The 23,181-nt window shown below is 51.4% G+C and overlaps 1 protein-coding gene across 1 annotated transcript in view; it reads left to right on the top strand.

Moving 5' to 3' along the window:
- The window catches only part of LOC119974249 (neural cell adhesion molecule 1-like), a 93,391-nt gene that overhangs the window by 19,729 nt on the left and 50,481 nt on the right, over positions 1-23,181 (top strand). Inside the window, exons 3-4 of the mRNA XM_038813017.1 lie at positions 2,066-2,278; positions 13,646-13,720. Coding sequence (XP_038668945.1) covers positions 2,066-2,278; positions 13,646-13,720 — 288 coding nt within the window. The remainder of the gene's footprint in view (positions 1-2,065; positions 2,279-13,645; positions 13,721-23,181) is intronic.

The following is a 23,181-nucleotide window of genomic DNA, read 5'->3' as shown; positions in this document are numbered from 1 at the left end:
TGGAGTTTGCACATTCTCCCCATGTCTGCATGGGTGTCACCCCTATAACCCGAAGATGTGCAGGGTGGGTGGATTGGCCACGCTAAATTGCCCCTTAATTGGAAAAAAAATAATTGGGCACTCTAAATTTATTTTTTTTAAACTCACTCACACACACATTTATACACACACACACTCATGCACACACATATACACACTTGCACACACACACCCTCACACACCCACTCACTCGCACACATTCACAGACACGCACATTCACACACATATATACACATTCACACTCACTCGCACAGACATACACATTTATACTCCCCCCACACACACACACAAACACATGGACTCATACTCTCGCACACACTTTCACTCACACATCTAGTCATCACACAAATACAAAAAACTCACACACACAATTACACATACACACTCGTGCACACACACACATTGACACATTCACACACATATACTCCACCCACACACAAACGCACATGTACTCACACACACACACTGACACACAGGTATACTCATACACTCAAAATTAGACACACACACAGTCACGCACACACACACACTCACGCACATCTTCCTACACACACTCATACACACACACACACATACACACACATAAGCACACATATGCACGCACTCACACGCACACACTCTTGCACATACCCACACACACACGTACACACACACTTGTGCACACACTCACTCACACATCCACTCACGCACATCCACTCGCACACACTCACATATACACGCACACACATACACACTCGAACGCAAACACACATACATTCACACACCCACCCACACAACCATTCATGCGCACACACCCTCCTGCACATACACTCGCATGCACACTTGTACACACATATGCACTCACACACACACACAAAGGCACAGTCTTGCACATGCACACACACACTCTCGCACACACACTCTCAGACACATACTCGCAAACAAACACATGCACACACTCGCGCACACACACACATACAGGCACACCGACTCACACACACATACTCACGCACCCACTTCACACACTCGCACACATACACACTCACACACACATTCGCGCACACACATTCGCACACACACAGACATATGCACACACTCACCCACATGTTCGTTGATACATGCACTCACACAAACACACACCACACAGACTCGCACAAATACTCACACAACCACACACTCACACACACACCCTCCTTTACACACACTCACACACATACTCGTACACACATACACACACATATGCACACACAAGTATACACACACTCTTACACATAATTGCACACACATACACACACACTTGCAGACACACACTCGCAGACACACACATACACACACTTCCGCACACACCTACACACACATGCATACTCACACACCCACTTCACATACGCTCAAGCACAGGCCTCAAGCACAGGCACATACATACTCACAACATATACACTGACACAGACACTCGCACACACACTCGCAGGCGCACTCACCCACATACTAATAGATACACACACTCACACAAACATACACACACTTGCACACACATACACACTCACTCAGACACATACACACATACACACTCACTCAGACACACACACACAAACTCACTCTCACACACATACAAACGCACACTCACAGATACACTCACTCACTCTCACATACATGCACACACACCCAGTCACTCTCACAGATACACAAACTCAGTCACTCACAAACTCACACACACTCTTACACACAAACATACAAAAACACACTCTCACCAGGGGCTGGTTGAGCACAGTGGGCTAAATACCTGGCAGAACAAGGCCAGCAGCGTGGGTTCAATTCCCGTACCGGCCTCCGAGAGGTGCCGGAATGTGGCGATGAGGGGCTGCTCGCAGTAACTTCATTGAAGCCTACTTGTGACAATAAGTGATTATTATTTACACATACACACACTCCACACACACTCACAGATACTCACACTCACACAAATACTCACTCACACACTATCACACTCACACGCTCTCTCACTCACACTCTGCCCCTGCAATGATAATGACTTGTTGTCTTTGACTAGTTGAAGGTGAGGCTGAGGAACTCAGATGGTTCGATAAGTTGGGGAAAGAGATTGATCAAGATGCAAATGGGCGTTTCACCTTGGAGAGGTCAGAGTACGACCTGCTGCTTAAGATCCGGAATGCGCAGTGGGAGGACAGCGGGATATACAAGTGTAGAGCTGAAACAGAGAACAGTGATGAAATAGAGAAGTCAATCAACATCACAGTCATCCGTAAGTCCGTTTTACTGTTTATTATCAACACCTGACACCACTTATAGCCACACAGTGACTTCATAACCCTGCCAGTTTCTATCAGGGTCTGCAATATCACATTCTGCAATCCGATTCACCAACACAAAGAGAGTTTCTGCAACTTTCAAATTCTCACCCATATTTCCAAAACTTACACTCTGACAGTGCAACACTCCATCATTACTGACCCTCTGACACTGCATCACTCTCTCAGTACTGACCCTCTGACAGTGCAGCACTCCCTCAGTACTGACTCTCTGACAGTGCAGCACTCCCTCAGTACTGACAATCTGACAGTGCAGCACTCCCTCAGTACTGACAATCTGACAGTGCAGCACTCACTCAGTACTGACTCTCTGACAGTGCATCACTCTCTCAGTACTGACAATCTGACAGTGCAGCACTCCCTCAGTACTGACCCTCTGACAGTGCAGCACTCCCTCAGTACTGACCCTCCGGCAGTGCAGCGCTCCCTCAGTACTGAACATCGGATTGTGCTGCGCTCCCTCAGTATTGACCCTCTGACAGTGCAGTGCTCCCTCAGTACTGACCTTCTGACAGTGCAGCATTCCCTCAGTACTGACCCTCTGACAGTGCAGCACTCCCACAGAACTGACCCTCTGACAGTGCAGTGCTCCCCCAGTACTGAACATTGGATTGTGCAGCGCTCCCTCAGTATTGACCCTCTGACAGTGCAGTGCTCCCTCAGTATTGACCCTCCAACAGTACAGCGCTGCCTCAGTACTGGCCCTCAGACAGTTCAGCGCTCCCTTAGTACTGGCCCTCTGACAGTGCAGCACTCCCTCAGTACTGATCCTCCAACAATGCAGCACTCCCTCAGTACTGAGTCTGCGATAGTGCAGCGCTCCCTCAGTACTGACCCTCTGACAGTGCAGCCCTCCCTCAGTACTGACCCTCTGACAGTGCAGCGCTCACTCAGTACTGACCCCCCGGCAGTGCAGCGCTCCCTCAGTACTGACCCTCTGGCAGTCCAGCGCTCCCTCAGTACTGACTCTCTGACAATGCAGCACTCCCTCTGTACTGACCCTCTGACAGTGCAGTGCTCCCTCAGTACTGACCCTGACTGTGCAGCACTCCCTCAGTACTGGCCCTCTGACAGTGCAGCACTCCCTCAGTACTGATCCTCCGACAATGCAGCACTCCCTCAGTACTGAGTCTGCGATAGTGCAGCTCTCCCTCAGTTCTGACCCTCTGACAGTGCAGCACTCCCTCAGTACTGACCCTGACTGTGCAGCACTCCCTCAGTACTGACCCTCTGACAGTGCACCACTCCATCAGTACTGACCCTCTGACAGTGCAGCGCTCCCTCAGTACTGACCCTCTGACAGTGCAGCACTTTCTCAGTACTGACCCTCTGACATACAGCACTCCCTCAGTACTGACCCTCTGTCAGAGCAGCAGTCCATCGGAACTGACACTCTGACAGTACAGCACTCCCTCAGTACTGGCCCTCTGACAGTGCAGCACTCCCTCAGTACTGATCCTCCGACAGTGCAGCACTCACTCAGTACTGAGTCTGCGATAGTGCAGCGCTCCCTCAGTACTGACCCTCTGACGGTGCAGCACTCCCTCAGTACCGGCCCTGACAGTGCAGCGCTCCCTCAGCACTGACTCTCCGGGAGTGCAGCGCTCCCTAAGTACTGACCCTCTGGCAGTCCAGCGCTCCCTCAGTACTGACTCTCTGACAATGCAGCACTCCCTCTGTACTGACCCTCTGACAGTGCAGTGCACCCTCAGTACTGACTTTCTGCGGGTGCATCACTCCCTCAGTACTGACAATCTGACAGTGCAGCACACCCTCAGTACTGACCCTCCGGCAGTGCAGCGTTCCCTCAATACTGACCCTCTGACATTGCAGCACTCCCTCAGTATTGACCCTCTGACAGTACAGCGCTCCCTCAGTACTGGCCGTCCGACAGTTCAGCACTCCCTCAGTACTGACCCTCTGTCAGAGCAGCAGTACCTCGGAACGGACCCTCTGACATGCAGCATTCCCTCAGTACTGACCCTCTGACAGTGCAGCACTCCCTCAGTACTGAACCTCGGATTGTGCAGCGCTCCCTCAGTATTGACCCTCTGACAGTGCAGCACTCCCACAGAATTGACCCTCTGACAGTGCGTCACTCCCTCAGTACTGACAATCTGACAGTGCAGCACTCCATCAGTCCTGACCCTCTGACAGTGCAGTGCTTCCTCAGTACTGACTCTCTGACAGTGCAGCATTCCCTCAGTACTGACCCTCTGACAGTGCAGCACTCCCACAGAACTGACCCTCTGACAGTGCAGCGCACCCTCAGTATTGAACATTGGATTGTGCAGCGCTCCCTCAGTATTGACCCTCTGACAGTGCAGTGCTCCCTCAGTATTGACCCTCCAACAGTACAGCGCTGCCTCAGTACTGGCCCTCCGACAGTTCAGCGCTCCCTTAGTACTGACCCTCTGACAGTGCAGCACTCCCTCAGTACTGATCCTCCGACAATGCAGCACTCCCTCAGTACTGAGTCTGCGATAGTGCAGCGTTCCCTCAGTACTGACCCTCTGACAGTGCAGCACTCCCTCAGTACCGGCCCTGACAGTGCAGCATTCCCTCTGTACTGACCCTCCGACAGTGCAGCGCTCCCTCTTTACTGACCCTCTGGCAGTCCAGCACTCCCTCTGTACTGACTCTCTGACAGTGCAGCATTCCCTCAGTACTGACCCTCTGACAGGGCAGCACTCCCACAGAACTGACCCTCTGACAGTGCAGCGCTCCCTCAGGACTGAACATCGGAATGTGCAGCACCCCCTCAGTATTGACCCTCTGACAGTGCAGTGCTCCCACAGTACTGACCCTCTGACAGTGCAGCACTCCCTCAGTACTGACTCTCTGACAGTGCAGCATTCCCTCACTACTGACCCTCTGACAGTGCAGCACTCCCTCAGTACTGACTCTCTGACAGTGCAGCATTCCCTCACTACTGACCCTCTGACAGTGCAGCACTCCCACAGAACTCACCCTCTGACAGTGCAGCGCTCCCTCAGTACTGAACCTCGGATTGTGCAGCGCTCCCTCAGTATTGACCCACTGACAGTGCAGTGCTCCCTCAGTACTGACCCTCTGTCAGAGCAGCAGTCCCTCGGAACTGACCCTCTGACATGCAGCACTCCCTCAGTACTGGCCCTCTGACAGTGCAGCACTCCCTCAGTGCTGACCCTCCGACAGTACAGCACTCCCTCAGTACTGAACCTCCGACAGTACAGCGCTCCCTTAGTACTGGCCCTCCGACAGTGCAGCACTCCCTCAGTACTGATCCTCCGACAGTGCAGCGCTCCCTCAGTACTGATGCTCCGGCAGTGCAGCACTCCCTCAGTACTGACCCTCTGGCAGTCCAACGCTCCCTCAGTACTGACTCTCTGACAATGAAGCACTCCCTCAGTACTGACCCTCTGACAGTGCAGTGCTCCCTCAGTACTGACCCTCCGGCAGTGCAGCGCTCCCTCAATACTGACCCTCTGACAGTGCAGCACTCCCTCAGTTCTGATCTCCTAACAGTGCAGCACTCCCTCAGTACTGACCCTCTGACAGTGCAGCGCTCCCTCAGTACTGACACTCTGACAGTGCAGCACTCCCTCAGTACTGACCCTCTGACAGTGCAGCGCTCCCTCAGTCCTGACCCTCCGGCAGTGCAGCACTCTCTCAGTACTGACAATCTGACATTGCAGCATTCCCTCAGTACTGACCCTCTGACAGTGTAGTGCTCCCTCAGTACTGACTCTCTGACAGTGCAGCATTCCCTCAGTACTGACCCTCTGACAGTACAGCACTCCCACAGAACTGACCCTCTGACAGTGCAGCGCTCCCTCAGTACTGAACCTTGGATTGTGCAGCGCTCCCTCAGTATTGACCCTCTGACAGTGCAGTGCTCCCTCAGTATTGACCCTCCAACAGTACAGCGCTCCCTCAGTACTGGCCCTCCGACAGTTCAGCACTCCCTCAGTACTGACCCTCTGTCAGAGCAGCAGTACCTCGGAACTGACCCTCTGACATGCAGCACTCCCTCAATACTGCCCCTCTGACATTGCAGCACTCCCTCAGTACTGACCCCCTGACAGTGCAGTGCTCCCTCAGTACTAACTCTCTGACAGTGCAGCATTCCCTCAGTTCTGACCCTCTGACAGTACAGCACTCCCTCAGTACTGACCCTCTGACAGTGCAGCACTCCCTCAGTTCTGACCCTCTGACAGTACAGCACTCCCTCAGTACTGACCCTCTGACAGTACAGCACTCCCTCAGTACTGACCCTCTGACAGTGCAGCGCTCCCTCAGAACTGAACCTCCGACAGTACAGCGCTCCCTCAGTACTGGCCCTTTGACAGTGCAGCACTCCCTCAGTACTGAGTCTGCGATAGTGCAGCTCTCCCTCAGTACTGACCCTCTGACAGTGCAGCACTCCCTCAGTAATGACCCTGACAGTGCAGCACTCCCTCAGTACTGACCCTCTGACAGTGCAGCGCTCCCTCAGTACTGACCCTCTGACAGTGCAGCACTCCCTCAGTAATGACCCTCTGACAGTGCAGCACTCCCTCAGTACTGACCCTCTGACAGTGCAGCGCTCCCTCAGTACTGACCCTCCGGCAGTGCAGCGCTCCCTCAGTACTGACCCTCTGACAGTGCAGCACTCCCTCAGTACTGACCCTCTGACAGTGCAGTGCTCCCTCAGTACTGACCCTCTGACAGTGCAGTCCTCCCTCAGTACTCACCCTCTGACAGTGCAGCACTCCCTCAGTACTGACCCTCTGACAGTGCAGCACTCCCTCAGTACTGACCCTCTGACAGTGCGGCACTCCCTCAGTACTGACCCTCTGACAGTGCAGCACTCCTTCAGTGCTGACCCTCCGGCAGTGCAGCGCTCCCTCAATACTGACCTCTGACATTGCAGCACTTCCTCAGTACTGACCCTCTGACAGTGCAGTGCTCCCTCAGTACTGACCCTCTGTCAGAGCAGCAGTCCCTCGGAACTGACCCTCTGACATGCAGCACTCCCTCAGTACTGGCCCTCTGACAGTGCAGCACTCCCTCAGTGCTGACCCTCCGACAGTACAGCACTCCCTCAGTACTGAACCTCCGACAGTACAGCGCTCCCTTAGTACTGGCCCTCCGACAGTGCAGCACTCCCTCAGTACTGATCCTCCGACAGTGCAGTGCTCCCTCAGTACTGACCCTCCGGCAGTGCAGCGCTCCCTCAGTACTGACACTCTGGCAGTCCAACGCTCCCTCAGTACTGACTCTCTGACAATGAAGCACTCCCTCAGTATTGACCCTCTGACAGTGCAGTGCTCCCTCAGTATTGACCCTCCAACAGTACAGCGCTCCCTCAATACTGGCCCTCTGTCAGAGCAGCAGTACCTCGGAACTGACCCTCTGACATGCAGCACTCCCTCAGTACTGACCCTCTGTCAGAGCAGCAGTACCTCGGAACTGACCCTCTGACATGCAGCACTCCCTCAATACTGCCCCTCTGACATTGCAGCACTCCCTCAGTACTGACCCCCTGACAGTGCAGTGCTCCCTCAGTACTGACTCTCTGACAGTGCAGCATTCCCTCAGTTCTGACCCTCTGACAGTACAGCACTCCCTCAGTACTGACCCTCTGACAGTGCAGCGCTCCCTCAGAACTGAACCTCCGACAGTACAGCGCTCCCTTAGTACTGGCCCTTTGACAGTGCAGCACTCCCTCAGTACTGATCTTCCGACAGTGCAGCACTCCCTCAGTACTGAGTCTGCGATAGTGCAGCTCTCCCTCAGTACTGACCCTCTGACAGTGCAGCACTCCCTCAGTAATGACCCTGACAGTGCAGCACTCCCTCAGTACTGACCCTCTGTCAGAGCAGCAGTACCTCGGAACTGACCCTCTGACATGCAGCACTCCCTCAATACTGCCCCTCTGACATTGCAGCACTCCCTCAGTACTGACCCCCTGACAGTGCAGTGCTCCCTCAGTACTGACTCTCTGACAGTGCAGCATTCCCTCAGTTCTGACCCTCTGACAGTACAGCACTCCCTCAGTACTGACCCTCTGACAGTGCAGCGCTCCCTCAGAACTGAACCTCCGACAGTACAGCGCTCCCTTAGTACTGGCCCTTTGACAGTGCAGCACTCCCTCAGTACTGATCTTCCGACAGTGCAGCACTCCCTCAGTACTGAGTCTGCGATAGTGCAGCTCTCCCTCAGTACTGACTCTCTGACAGTGCAGCATTCCCTCACTACTGACCCTCTGACAGTGCAGCACTCCCACAGAACTCACCCTCTGACAGTGCAGCGCTCCCTCAGTACTGAACCTCGGATTGTGCAGCGCTCCCTCAGTATTGACCCACTGACAGTGCAGTGCTCCCTCAGTACTGACCCTCTGTCAGAGCAGCAGTCCCTCGGAACTGACCCTCTGACATGCAGCACTCCCTCAGTACTGGCCCTCTGACAGTGCAGCACTCCCTCAGTGCTGACCCTCCGACAGTACAGCACTCCCTCAGTACTGAACCTCCGACAGTACAGCGCTCCCTTAGTACTGGCCCTCCGACAGTGCAGCACTCCCTCAGTACTGATCCTCCGACAGTGCAGCGCTCCCTCAGTACTGATGCTCCGGCAGTGCAGCACTCCCTCAGTACTGACCCTCTGGCAGTCCAACGCTCCCTCAGTACTGACTCTCTGACAATGAAGCACTCCCTCAGTACTGACCCTCTGACAGTGCAGTGCTCCCTCAGTACTGACCCTCCGGCAGTGCAGCGCTCCCTCAATACTGACCCTCTGACAGTGCAGCACTCCCTCAGTTCTGATCTCCTAACAGTGCAGCACTCCCTCAGTACTGACCCTCTGACAGTGCAGCGCTCCCTCAGTACTGACACTCTGACAGTGCAGCACTCCCTCAGTACTGACCCTCTGACAGTGCAGCGCTCCCTCAGTCCTGACCCTCCGGCAGTGCAGCACTCTCTCAGTACTGACAATCTGACATTGCAGCATTCCCTCAGTACTGACCCTCTGACAGTGTAGTGCTCCCTCAGTACTGACTCTCTGACAGTGCAGCATTCCCTCAGTACTGACCCTCTGACAGTGCAGCACTCCCACAGAACTGACCCTCTGACAGTGCAGCGCTCCCTCAGTACTGAACCTTGGATTGTGCAGCGCTCCCTCAGTATTGACCCTCTGACAGTGCAGTGCTCCCTCAGTATTGACCCTCCAACAGTACAGCGCTCCCTCAGTACTGGCCCTCCGACAGTTCAGCACTCCCTCAGTACTGACCCTCTGTCAGAGCAGCAGTACCTCGGAACTGACCCTCTGACATGCAGCACTCCCTCAATACTGCCCCTCTGACATTGCAGCACTCCCTCAGTACTGACCCCCTGACAGTGCAGTGCTCCCTCAGTACTAACTCTCTGACAGTGCAGCATTCCCTCAGTTCTGACCCTCTGACAGTACAGCACTCCCTCAGTACTGACCCTCTGACAGTGCAGCACTCCCTCAGTTCTGACCCTCTGACAGTACAGCACTCCCTCAGTACTGACCCTCTGACAGTACAGCACTCCCTCAGTACTGACCCTCTGACAGTGCAGCGCTCCCTCAGAACTGAACCTCCGACAGTACAGCGCTCCCTCAGTACTGGCCCTTTGACAGTGCAGCACTCCCTCAGTACTGAGTCTGCGATAGTGCAGCTCTCCCTCAGTACTGACCCTCTGACAGTGCAGCACTCCCTCAGTAATGACCCTGACAGTGCAGCACTCCCTCAGTACTGACCCTCTGACAGTGCAGCGCTCCCTCAGTACTGACCCTCTGACAGTGCAGCACTCCCTCAGTAATGACCCTGACAGTGCAGCACTCCCTCAGTACTGACCCTCTGACAGTGCAGCGCTCCCTCAGTACTGACCCTCCGGCAGTGCAGCGCTCCCTCAATACTGACCCTCTGACAGTGCAGCACTCCCTCAGTACTGACCCTCTGACAGTGCAGTGCTCCCTCAGTACTGACCCTCTGACAGTGCAGTCCTCCCTCAGTACTCACCCTCTGACAGTGCAGCACTCCCTCAGTACTGACCCTCTGACAGTGCAGCACTCCCTCAGTACTGACCCTCTGACAGTGCGGCACTCCCTCAGTACTGACCCTCTGACAGTGCAGCACTCCTTCAGTGCTGACCCTCCGGCAGTGCAGCGCTCCCTCAATACTGACCTCTGACATTGCAGCACTTCCTCAGTACTGACCCTCTGACAGTGCAGTGCTCCCTCAGTACTGACCCTCTGTCAGAGCAGCAGTCCCTCGGAACTGACCCTCTGACATGCAGCACTCCCTCAGTACTGGCCCTCTGACAGTGCAGCACTCCCTCAGTGCTGACCCTCCGACAGTACAGCACTCCCTCAGTACTGAACCTCCGACAGTACAGCGCTCCCTTAGTACTGGCCCTCCGACAGTGCAGCACTCCCTCAGTACTGATCCTCCGACAGTGCAGTGCTCCCTCAGTACTGACCCTCCGGCAGTGCAGCGCTCCCTCAGTACTGACACTCTGGCAGTCCAACGCTCCCTCAGTACTGACTCTCTGACAATGAAGCACTCCCTCAGTATTGACCCTCTGACAGTGCAGTGCTCCCTCAGTATTGACCCTCCAACAGTACAGCGCTCCCTCAATACTGGCCCTCTGTCAGAGCAGCAGTACCTCGGAACTGACCCTCTGACATGCAGCACTCCCTCAGTACTGACCCTCTGTCAGAGCAGCAGTACCTCGGAACTGACCCTCTGACATGCAGCACTCCCTCAATACTGCCCCTCTGACATTGCAGCACTCCCTCAGTACTGACCCCCTGACAGTGCAGTGCTCCCTCAGTACTGACTCTCTGACAGTGCAGCATTCCCTCAGTTCTGACCCTCTGACAGTACAGCACTCCCTCAGTACTGACCCTCTGACAGTGCAGCGCTCCCTCAGAACTGAACCTCCGACAGTACAGCGCTCCCTTAGTACTGGCCCTTTGACAGTGCAGCACTCCCTCAGTACTGATCTTCCGACAGTGCAGCACTCCCTCAGTACTGAGTCTGCGATAGTGCAGCTCTCCCTCAGTACTGACCCTCTGACAGTGCAGCACTCCCTCAGTAATGACCCTGACAGTGCAGCACTCCCTCAGTACTGACCCTCTGACAGTGCAGCGCTCCCTCAGTACTGACCCTCCGGCAGTGCAGCGCTCCCTCAATACTGACCCTCTGACAGTGCAGCACTCCCTCAGTACTGACCCTCTGACAGTGCAGTGCTCCCTCAGTACTGACCCTCTGACAGTGCAGTCCTCCCTCAGTACTGATCCCCTAACAGTGCAGCACTCCCTCAGTACTGACCCTCTGACAGTGCAGCACTCCTTCAGTGCTGACCCTCTGACAGTGCAGAACTCCCTCAGTACTGACCCTCTGACAGTGCAGCACTCCCTCAGTACTGACCCTCCGGCAGTGCAGCGCTCCCTCAATACTGACCTCTGACATTGCAGCACTTCCTCAGTACTGACCCTCTGACAGGTGTAGTTAAAGTACTTTTCAATTAAAACAATGTTTATTTATGAGACCAGTTAACACTTTATAAACCCACAGTAAACATCTTAACAACTATCAACACCGATAAATCACCCAAAGAATACAGTACTCTCGAAGTAACTCTTAATCTATCCTTGCAACAGCCATAAGACAAAAGAACCCTTTTTACAGAAAGACATCAGGTTTAACTTCACTACTGAGAGCAGTTACCACTTTGAAATCACCAAATGAACATTCTTTAGCTTGCAGAGATTCATACACATCTTGCTGTGACTGCTGCTTCTCCAAATCTAAAACAAAACCAAACACACCCTGTAGCAGACAGCCCAAAGCAAAAGTAAAAGCAGACAGACAGCCCAGCTCCACCCACACTCTGACATCACTGGTAAACACCCATTCCTTAAAGGTACATCCACTGCAGCTATTTTATAAACACCCATTTCTTAAAGGTACTCTCACATGACAGTGTGTGTGTATGTGTGGGTGGGTGAGAGAGTGTGAGATAGAGTGTGAGATAGTGTGTGTGAGAGAGTGTGAGATTGTGTGTGTGTGTGTGTGTGTGTGAGAGAGTGTGAGATAGTGTGTGAGGGAGTGTGTGAGAGAGTGTGAGATAGTGTGTGTGAGTGTGCATGTGTGAGAGTGTGGGATAGTGTGTGTGAGAGAGTGAGATAGTGTGTGAGGTAGTGTGTGAGAGAGTGTGTGTGTGAGATTGTGTGTGTGAGAGAGTATGAGATAGTGTGTGTGTGAGATAGTGTGTGTGTGAGTGTGAGATAGTGTGTGTGTGTGAGTGTGAGATAGTGTGTGTGTGTGAGTGTGTGAGAGAGCGAGAGTTGGTGGGATTCTCCCTTGGTTGATGCCGGAACCGGTAAATACGATTGGGTGGAGAATCGGTTTTGACACCAAAATAACAATTCACCAGTCCTTGACAGCAGCGGGAATGCATTCCATTCCGCACATGCAGTAAACACCGTTGGCATATCATTAGAGTGCCTGACCCGGTATTCTCCAGGGTCTCCGCGATTCTCCACCTCCACGGGGGCTAATTCCCGACGGCAATTTTTTTAAATCGTGAAACAGGAACCGTGGCTGCTGAGGGAGAGAGAAGGGGTACGGAAAGTGTTCAACATCACCATAGTTTGCTGACAGTCATCCACTGGCAGGGTGGGTGGCTTCTGCCAAGGCTGGGGGACTAGCGGGTGGTGGCCAGGATGTGGGCTGTGGGGCAGAGGTGAATGGGCATGGAACACCATTGCCGCAGCTGGCAATGCAGCCATGCAGCTTGCACGCTGCTGACTGCCCACTGTGAACCTCGGGCTGCAGGTCATATTGGTGTCCCATCAAGCCAGCCCTCGAGGTGCCTTCTGGCCCTAGCCGACCAATCAGCAGGATGGGCGCGCTCCAGCATAACCAGTGCCAACTTGTTGGCTGGGATGGTGTGTGTGGGGAGTGTAATGTGTATATTCAGCTGCAGCTTATCAGCCTCTTGAGTGTCAATCGCGAATCTGGCCCCGTTACTCATTAGAATCGATTGTGTTCCACGTGGCACCGGTGCTAGCCCCTCAATAGTCGCTGGATCGGTCCAGGTGCGGCGCCAGTTTTGCTGTCGAGAAAGTCCAAATATTCTGCATTGGCATCAACACTTAGTCTCAGGAACGGAGAATATGTCTGAGTGTGTCTGAGAGAGGGTGAGGAGGTATCTCTGTCAACCTGTGGATTCTATGGTGAAACCACACTTATTAAAATATTTTTATTTATTCATGGCCGATATGTAATTTTAATTTTTCCATATCTCTAGGGAGACCAAAATTGAGAATCGAGCCTCTAACTGGGAACATTGATTTGAACAAAGACAAGGTTTTCATCTGTAAAGGTCTGTATCAAATCAAAGACACACACTCAAACACACACTCTCAAACACACACTCTCAAACACACACTCAAACACACGCACACTCAAACTCACACACACTCACACTCTCAAACTCACACTCAAACACACAAACACACACTCTCAAACACACACTCAAACACACTCACACTTAAACACTCACACTCAAACACACGCACACTCAAACTCACACACACTCACACTCAAACTCACACTCAAACACACACACACTCACTCTCAAACACTCAAACACACACACTCTCAAACACACACTCTCAAACATGCACACTCAAACTCACACACACTCTCAAACACACACGCACACTCAAACTCACACTCAAACATACAAATACACACACTCTCAAACACACACGTACACTCACACTCACACTCAAACACACAAACACACACTCTCAAACACACTCAGACACACACACACACACTGAAACTCACAAACAATCAAACACACACACACTCAAATACACACAGACTCTCAAACACATATGCACACTCAAACACGCACACACTCAAACACACACGCACTCTCTCAAACACACACACACTCTAATACATACACAAACTCAAATGCACACACACCCTCACACGCACATACACGCAAACACACACACACACTCTCAAACACACACAGACACACACACCCTCAAACACACACACACACTCAAACGCACCGATGCACGATCAATGACACATAGACGAGAGTTGGATGCAATCAAGGCTTTATTACACTAAGATGCGTGGCTTCCTACAAGAGTTGGCGAAATGGCTGCTGTACGGGGAGCATACATATTTATACTCCGCCTACTGGGCGAAGCCAGCAGGCAGGGAACTATCCCCGTACCTGTAGTACAGGGCCTTACCACAAAACACCTACACCGACATCCTCTATAAACAATATATACATCAGTGGTGACTACCACACGCACACACACTCAAACACACACACACACAAACTCACACACACACTCTCAAACACACACGCACACACCCCCTCAAACACACACACACTCAAATACACACACTCTCAAACACACACGCACACTCAAACACATACACACACTCAAACACACACATACACACACACTGAAACTCACACCACACTCAAACACACACACCCTCAAACGCCTACACACTTAAACACACACACAAACATACACACACACTCAGACACACACATTCAAACACACACATTCAAACACAAACATACACACACTCACACTCAAACACACAAACACACACTCTCAAACACACACGCACACTCAAACTCACACTCAAACACACAAAGACACACACTCAAACACACACTCACACTCAAACTCACACTCAAACACACAAAGATACACTCTCAAACACACACGCACACTCAAACTCACACTCACACTCAAACACACACACTCAAACACACACTCACACTCAAACTCACACTCAAACACACAAACACACACTCAAACTCACACTCACACTCAAACACACAAACGCACACACTCTCAAACACACACGCACACTCAAACTCACACACACACTCAAACACACAAACACACACACTCTCAAGCACACATGCACACTCAAACTCACACTCACACTCAAACATACAAATACACACACTCTCAAACACACACGTACAGTCACACTCACACTCAAACACACACGCACACTCAAACTCACACACACACTCAAACACACAAACACACACTCTCAAACACACACTCAGACGCACACACACTCAAACTCACAAACACTCAAACACACACACACACTCAAATACACACAGACTCGCAAACACATATGCACACTCAAACACGCACACACTCAAACACACACACACTCTCTCAAACACACACACACTCTAATACATACACAAACTCAAATGCACACACACCCTCACACGCACATACACGCAAACACACACACACACACACTCTCAAACACACACAGACACACACACCCTCAAACACACAAACACACACACACACTCAAACACACCGATGCACAACCAATGACACAAAGACGAGAGTTGGATGCAATCAAGGCTTTATTACACTAAGATGTGTGGCCTCCTACATGAGTTGGCGAAATGGCTGCTGTACGGGGAGCACACATATTTATACCCCGCCTACTGGGCGAAGCCAGCAGGCAGGGAACTATCCCCATACCTGTAGTACGGGGCCTTACCACAAAACACCTACACCGACATCCTCTATAAACAATATATACATCAGTGGTGACTACCACACGCACACACTCAAACACACACACACACACAAACTCACACACACACTCTCAAACACACACACACACACCCTCAAACACACGCACACTCAAACACATACACACACTCAAACACACACATACACACACACTGAAACTCACACCACACTCAAACACACACATCCTCAAACGCCTACACACTTAAACACACACACAAACATACACACACACTCAGACACACACATTCAACACACACATTCAAACACAAACATACACACACACACACTCAAACACACACACACTCAAACTCACACACACTCAAACTCACACACACAAACACATACAATCTCAAACACACTCAAACACACATTCTCAAACACACACACACTCAAGCACACATGCACTCAAACACACATGCACTCAAACACACACACACTGAAGAACACACACAGACTCAAGGACACACACACACTCACACACACACACGCAAACACACAGTCAAACACACGCACACACAAATTCACACACAAACTCACACACACAGTTAAACACACACATGCAAACACACACATTCAAACATACACATTCAAACACAAACATATACACACACTCAAACATACACACACTCAAACACACACTCAAACACACAGAAACACACACTCAAACATACACATTCAAACACACACATTCAAACACAAACATATACACACACTCAAACATACACACACTCAAACACACACATTCAAACACACAGACACACACTCAAACATACACATTCAAACACACACACTCAAACACACACACACACAAATTCACACACAAACTCACACACACAGTTAAACACACACATGCAAACACACACATTCAAACATACACATTCAAACACAAACATATACACACACACTCAAACATACACACACTCAAACACACACACTCAAACACACAGACACACACACTCAAACATACACATTCAAACACACACACACACACTCAAACATACACACACTGAAGCAAACACACTTAAACACACACAGATTCAAACACAACACACACTCACACATACAAACACTCACACACTTGGATACTCTCAAACACAAACATTCAGTCTCACACACCCTCACACTCACTCACACCCACCCACACGCACAAACAAACTCACACACATTCACACACACTCAGTTTCACACACACTCACAAACACTCTGACACACTCAAACACTCAACACACTCACTCATACTCACACACAAGGCAGGATTCTCCAGTCCGTCAGCCGAGTGCCATTCGGCTGGGCACTGTTCGCTCGATGCGGCATTATCTGTTCTCGCACCCCACCCTGCTGGAAAACACACACGCAGGGGGTCACTGCCAGAGAGAAAATAAAAACCCAGTGACTGGAAAATCCTGGCCAGTCACTTACACACACACAAACAAAAACACATACCCACCCACATACATCCACCCAATACTGCCCCTCTGACATTGCAGCATTCCCTCAGTACTGACCCTCTGACAGTGCAGCGCTCCCTCAGTACTGACCCTCTGACAGTGCAGTGCTCCCTCAGTACTGACTCTCTGACAGTGCAGCACTCCCTCAGTACTGACCCTCTGACAGTACAGCATTCCCTCAGTACTGACCCTCTGACAGTGCAGCACACCCTCAGTACTGACCCTCTGACAGTGCAGCACTCCCTCAGTACTGACCCTCTGACAGTGCAGCACTCCCTCAGTACTGACCCTCTGACAGTACAGCATTCCCTCAGTACTGACCCTCTGACAGTGCAGCACACCCTCAGTACTGACCCTCTGACAGTGCAGCACTCCCTCAGTACTGACCCTCTGACAGTGCAGCACTCCCTCAATACTGACCCTCTGACAGTGCAACTCTCCCTCATTACTGACCCTCTGACAGTGCAGCACTCCCTCAGTACTGACCCTCTGACAGTGCAGCGCTCCCTCAGTACTGACCCTCTGACAGTGCAACTCTCCCTCATTACTGACCCTCTGACAGTGCAGCACTCCCTCAGTACTGACCCTCTGACAGTGAAGCACTCCCTCAGTACTGACCCTCTGACAGTGCAGCACTCCCTCAGTACTGACCCTCTGACAGTGCAGCACTCCCTCAGTACTGACCCTCTGACAGTGCAGCACTCCCTCAGTACTGACCCTCCGGCAGTGCAGCACTCCCTCAGTACTGACCCTCTGACAGTGCAGCACTCCCTCAGTACTGTCCGTCTGACAGTGCAGCACTCCCTCAGTACTGACCCTCTGACAGTGCAGCATTCCCTCAGTACTGACCCTCTGACAGTGCAGCGCTCCCTCAGTACTGACCCTCTGACAGTGCAGCATTCCCTCAGTACTGACCCTCTGACAGTGCAGCACTCCCTCAGTACTGACCCTCTGACAGTGCAGCGCTCCCACAGTACTGAACCTTGGATTGTGCAGCGCTCCCTCAGTATTGACCCTCTGACAGTGCAGCGCTCCCTCAGTATTGACCCTCTGACAGTGCAGCGCTCCCTCAGTATTGACCCTCCAACAATACAGCGCTCCCTCAGTACTGGCCCTCCGACAGTTCAGCACTCCCTCAGTACTGACCCTCTGTCAGAGCAGCAGTACCTCGGAACTGACCCTCTGACATGCAGCACTCCCTCAATACTGACCCCCTGACAGTGCAGTGCTCCCTCAGTACTGACTCTCTGACAGTGCAGCATTCCCTCAGTTCTGACCCTCTGACAGTACAGCACTCCCTCAGTACTGACCCTCTGACAGTGCAGCGCTCCCTCAGAACTGAACCTCCGACAGTACAGCGCTCCCTTAGTACTGGCCCTTTGACAGTGCAGCACTCCCTCAGTACTGATCTTCCGACAGTGCAGCACTCCCTCAGTACTGAGTCTGCGATAGTGCAGCTCTCCCTCAGTACTGACCCTCTGACAGTGCAGCACTCACTCAAATACACATACATACAGACTTGCACACACACACTCACAAGCACACTCTTACTCACTCAGCCACACACACTCTCGCACACACTCACACTCACACACACTGAAACTCACACCACACTCAAACACACACACCCTCAAACGCCTACACACTTAAACACACACACAAACATACACACACACTCAGACACACACATTCAAACACACACATTCAAACACAAACATACACACACTCACACTCAAACACACAAACACACACTCTCAAACACACACGCACACTCAAACTCACACTCAAACACACAAAGACACACACTCAAACACACACTCACACTCAAACTCACACTCAAACACACAAAGATACACTCTCAAACACACACGCACACTCAAACTCACACTCACACTCAAACACACACACTCAAACACACACTCACACTCAAACTCACACTCAAACACACAAACACACACTCAAACTCACACTCACACTCAAACACACAAACGCACACACTCTCAAACACACACGCACACTCAAACTCACACACACACTCAAACACACAAACACACACACTCTCAAGCACACATGCACACTCAAACTCACACTCACACTCAAACATACAAATACACACACTCTCAAACACACACGTACAGTCACACTCACACTCAAACACACACGCACACTCAAACTCACACACACACTCAAACACACAAACACACACTCTCAAACACACACTCAGACACACACACACTCAAACTCACAAACACTCAAACACACACACACACTCAAATACACACAGACTCGCAAACACATATGCACACTCAAACACGCACACACTCAAACACACACGCACTCTCTCAAACACACACACACTCTAATACATACACAAACTCAAATGCACACACACCCTCACACGCACATACACGCAAACACACACACACACACTCTCAAACACACACAGACACACACACCCTCAAACACACAAACACACACACACACTCAAACACACCGATGCACAACCAATGACACAAAGACGAGAGTTGGATGCAATCAAGGCTTTATTACACTAAGATGTGTGGCCTCCTACAAGAGTTGGCGAAATGGTTGCTGTACGGGGAGCACACATATTTATACCCCGCCTACTGGGCGAAGCCAGCAGGCAGGGAACTATCCCCATACCTGTAGTACGGGGCCTTACCACAAAACACCTACACCGACATCCTCTATAAACAATATATACATCAGTGGTGACTACCACACGCACACACTCAAACACACACACACACACAAACTCACACACACACTCTCAAACACACACACACACACCCTCAAACACACGCACACTCAAACACATACACACACTCAAACACACACATACACACACACTGAAACTCACACCACACTCAAACACACACATCCTCAAACGCCTACACACTTAAACACACACACAAACATACACACACACTCAGACACACACATTCAAACACACACATTCAAACACAAACATACACACACACACACTCAAACACACACACACTCAAACTCACACACACTCAAACTCACACACACAAACACATACAATCTCAAACACACTCAAACACACACATTCTCAAACACACACACACTCAAGCACACATGCACTCAAACACACATGCACTCAAACACACACACACTGAAGAACACACACAGACTCAAGGACACACACACACTCACACATACACACACGCAAACACACAGTCAAACACACGCACACACAAATTCACACACAAACTCACACACACAGTTAAACACACACATGCAAACACACACATTCAAACATACACATTCAAACACAAACATATACACACACTCAAACATACACACACTCAAACACACACTCAAACACACAGACACACACACTCAAACATACACATTCAAACACACACATTCAAACACAAACATATACACACACTCAAACATACACACACTCAAACACACACATTCAAACACACAGACACACACTCAAACATACACATTCAAACACACACACACACAAATTCACACACAAACTCACACACACAGTTAAACACACACATGCAAACACACACATTCAAACATACACATTCAAACACAAACATATACACACACACTCAAACATACACACACTCAAACACACACACTCAAACACACAGACACACACACTCAAACATACACATTCAAACACACACACTCAAACATACACACACTGAAGCAAACACACTTAAACACACACAGATTCAAACACAACACACACTCACACATACAAACACTCACACACTTGGATACTCTCAAACACAAACATTCAGTCTCACACACCCTCACACTCACTCACACCCACCCACACGCACAAACAAACTCATACACATTCACACACACTCAGTTTCACACACACTCACAAACACTCTCACACACTCAAACACTCAACACACTCACTCATACTCACACACAAGGCAGGATTCTCCAGTCCGTCAGCCGAGTGCCATTCGGCTGGGCACTGTTCGCTCGATGCGGCATTATCTGTTCTCGCACCCCACCCTGCTGGAAAACACACACGCAGGGGGTCACTGCCAGAGAGAAAATAAAAACCCAGTGACTGGAAAATCCTGGCCAGTCACTTACACACACACAAACAAAAACACATACCCACCCACATACATCCACCCAATACTGCCCCTCTGACATTGCAGCATTCCCTCAGTACTGACCCTCTGACAGTGTAGCACTCCCTCAGTACTGACCCTCTGACAGTGCAGCACTCCCTCAATACTGACCCTCTGACAGTGCAGCACTCCCTCAGTACTAACCCTCTGACAGTGCAGCACTCCCTCAGTACTGACTCTCTGACAGTGCAGCACTCCCTCAGTACTGACTCTCTGACAGTGCAGCACTCCCTCAGTACTGACCCTCCGACAGTACAGCATTCCCTCAGTACTGACCCTCTGACAGTGCAGCACACCCTCAGTACTGACTCTCTGACAGTGCAGCACTCCCTCAGTACTGACCCTCTGACAGTGCAGCACTCCCTCAGTACTGACCCTCTGACAGTGCAGCACTCCCTCAGTACTGACCCTCTGACAGTGCAGCACTCCCTCAGTACTGACCCTCTGACAGTGCAGCACTCCCTCAGTACTGACCCTCTGACAGTACAGCATTCCCTCAGTACTGACCCTCTGACAGTGCAGCACTCCCTCAGTACTGATCCTCTGACAGTGCAGCACTCCCTCAGTATTGACCCTCTGACAGTGCAGCACTCCCTCAGTACTGACCCTCTGACAGTGCAGCACTCCCTCAGTACTGACCCTCTGACAGTGCAACTCTCCCTCATTACTGACCCTCTGACAGTGCAGCACTCCCTCAGTACTGACCCTCTGACAGTGAAGCACTCCCTCAGTACTGACCCTCTGACAGTGCAGCACTCCCTCAGTACTGACCCTCTGACAGTGCAGCACTCCCTCAGTACTGACCCTCTGACAGTGCAGCACTCCCTCAGTACTGACCCTCCGGCAGTGCAGCACTCCCTCAGTACTGACCCTCTGACAGTGCAGCACTCCCTCAGTACTGTCCGTCTGACAGTGCAGCACTCCCTCAGTACTGACCCTCTGACAGTGCAGCATTCCCTCAGTACTGACCCTCTGACAGTGCAGCGCTCCCTCAGTACTGACCCTCTGACAGTGCAGCATTCCCTCAGTACTGACCCTCTGACAGTGCAGCACTCCCTCAGTACTGACCCTCTGACAGTGCAGCACTCCCTCAGTACTGAACCTTGGATTGTGCAGCGCTCCCTCAGTATTGACCCTCTGACAGTGCAGCGCTCCCTCAGTATTGACCCTCTGACAGTGCAGCGCTCCCTCAGTATTGACCCTCCAACAATACAGCGCTCCCTCAGTACTGGCCCTCCGACAGTTCAGCACTCCCTCAGTACTGACCCTCTGTCAGAGCAGCAGTACCTCGGAACTGACCCTCTGACATTGCAGCACTCCCTCAATACTGACCCCCTGACAGTGCAGTGCTCCCTCAGTACTGACTCTCTGACAGTGCAGCATTCCCTCAGTTCTGACCCTCTGACAGTACAGCACTCCCTCAGTACTGACCCTCTGACAGTGCAGCGCTCCCTCAGAACTGAACCTCTGACAGTACAGCGATCCCTTAGTACTGGCCATTTGACAGTGCAGCACTCCCTCAGTACTGATCTTCCGACAGTGCAGCACTCCCTCAGTACTGAGTCTGCGATAGTGCAGCTCTCCCTCAGTACTGACCCTCTGACAGTG

The sequence above is a fragment of the Scyliorhinus canicula genome, chromosome 12 (genome assembly GCF_902713615.1).
Source record: "Scyliorhinus canicula chromosome 12, sScyCan1.1, whole genome shotgun sequence".
NCBI classification, from domain to species: Eukaryota; Metazoa; Chordata; class Chondrichthyes; order Carcharhiniformes; family Scyliorhinidae; genus Scyliorhinus; species Scyliorhinus canicula.
This window is presented reverse-complemented; position numbering and strand designations above follow the sequence as displayed.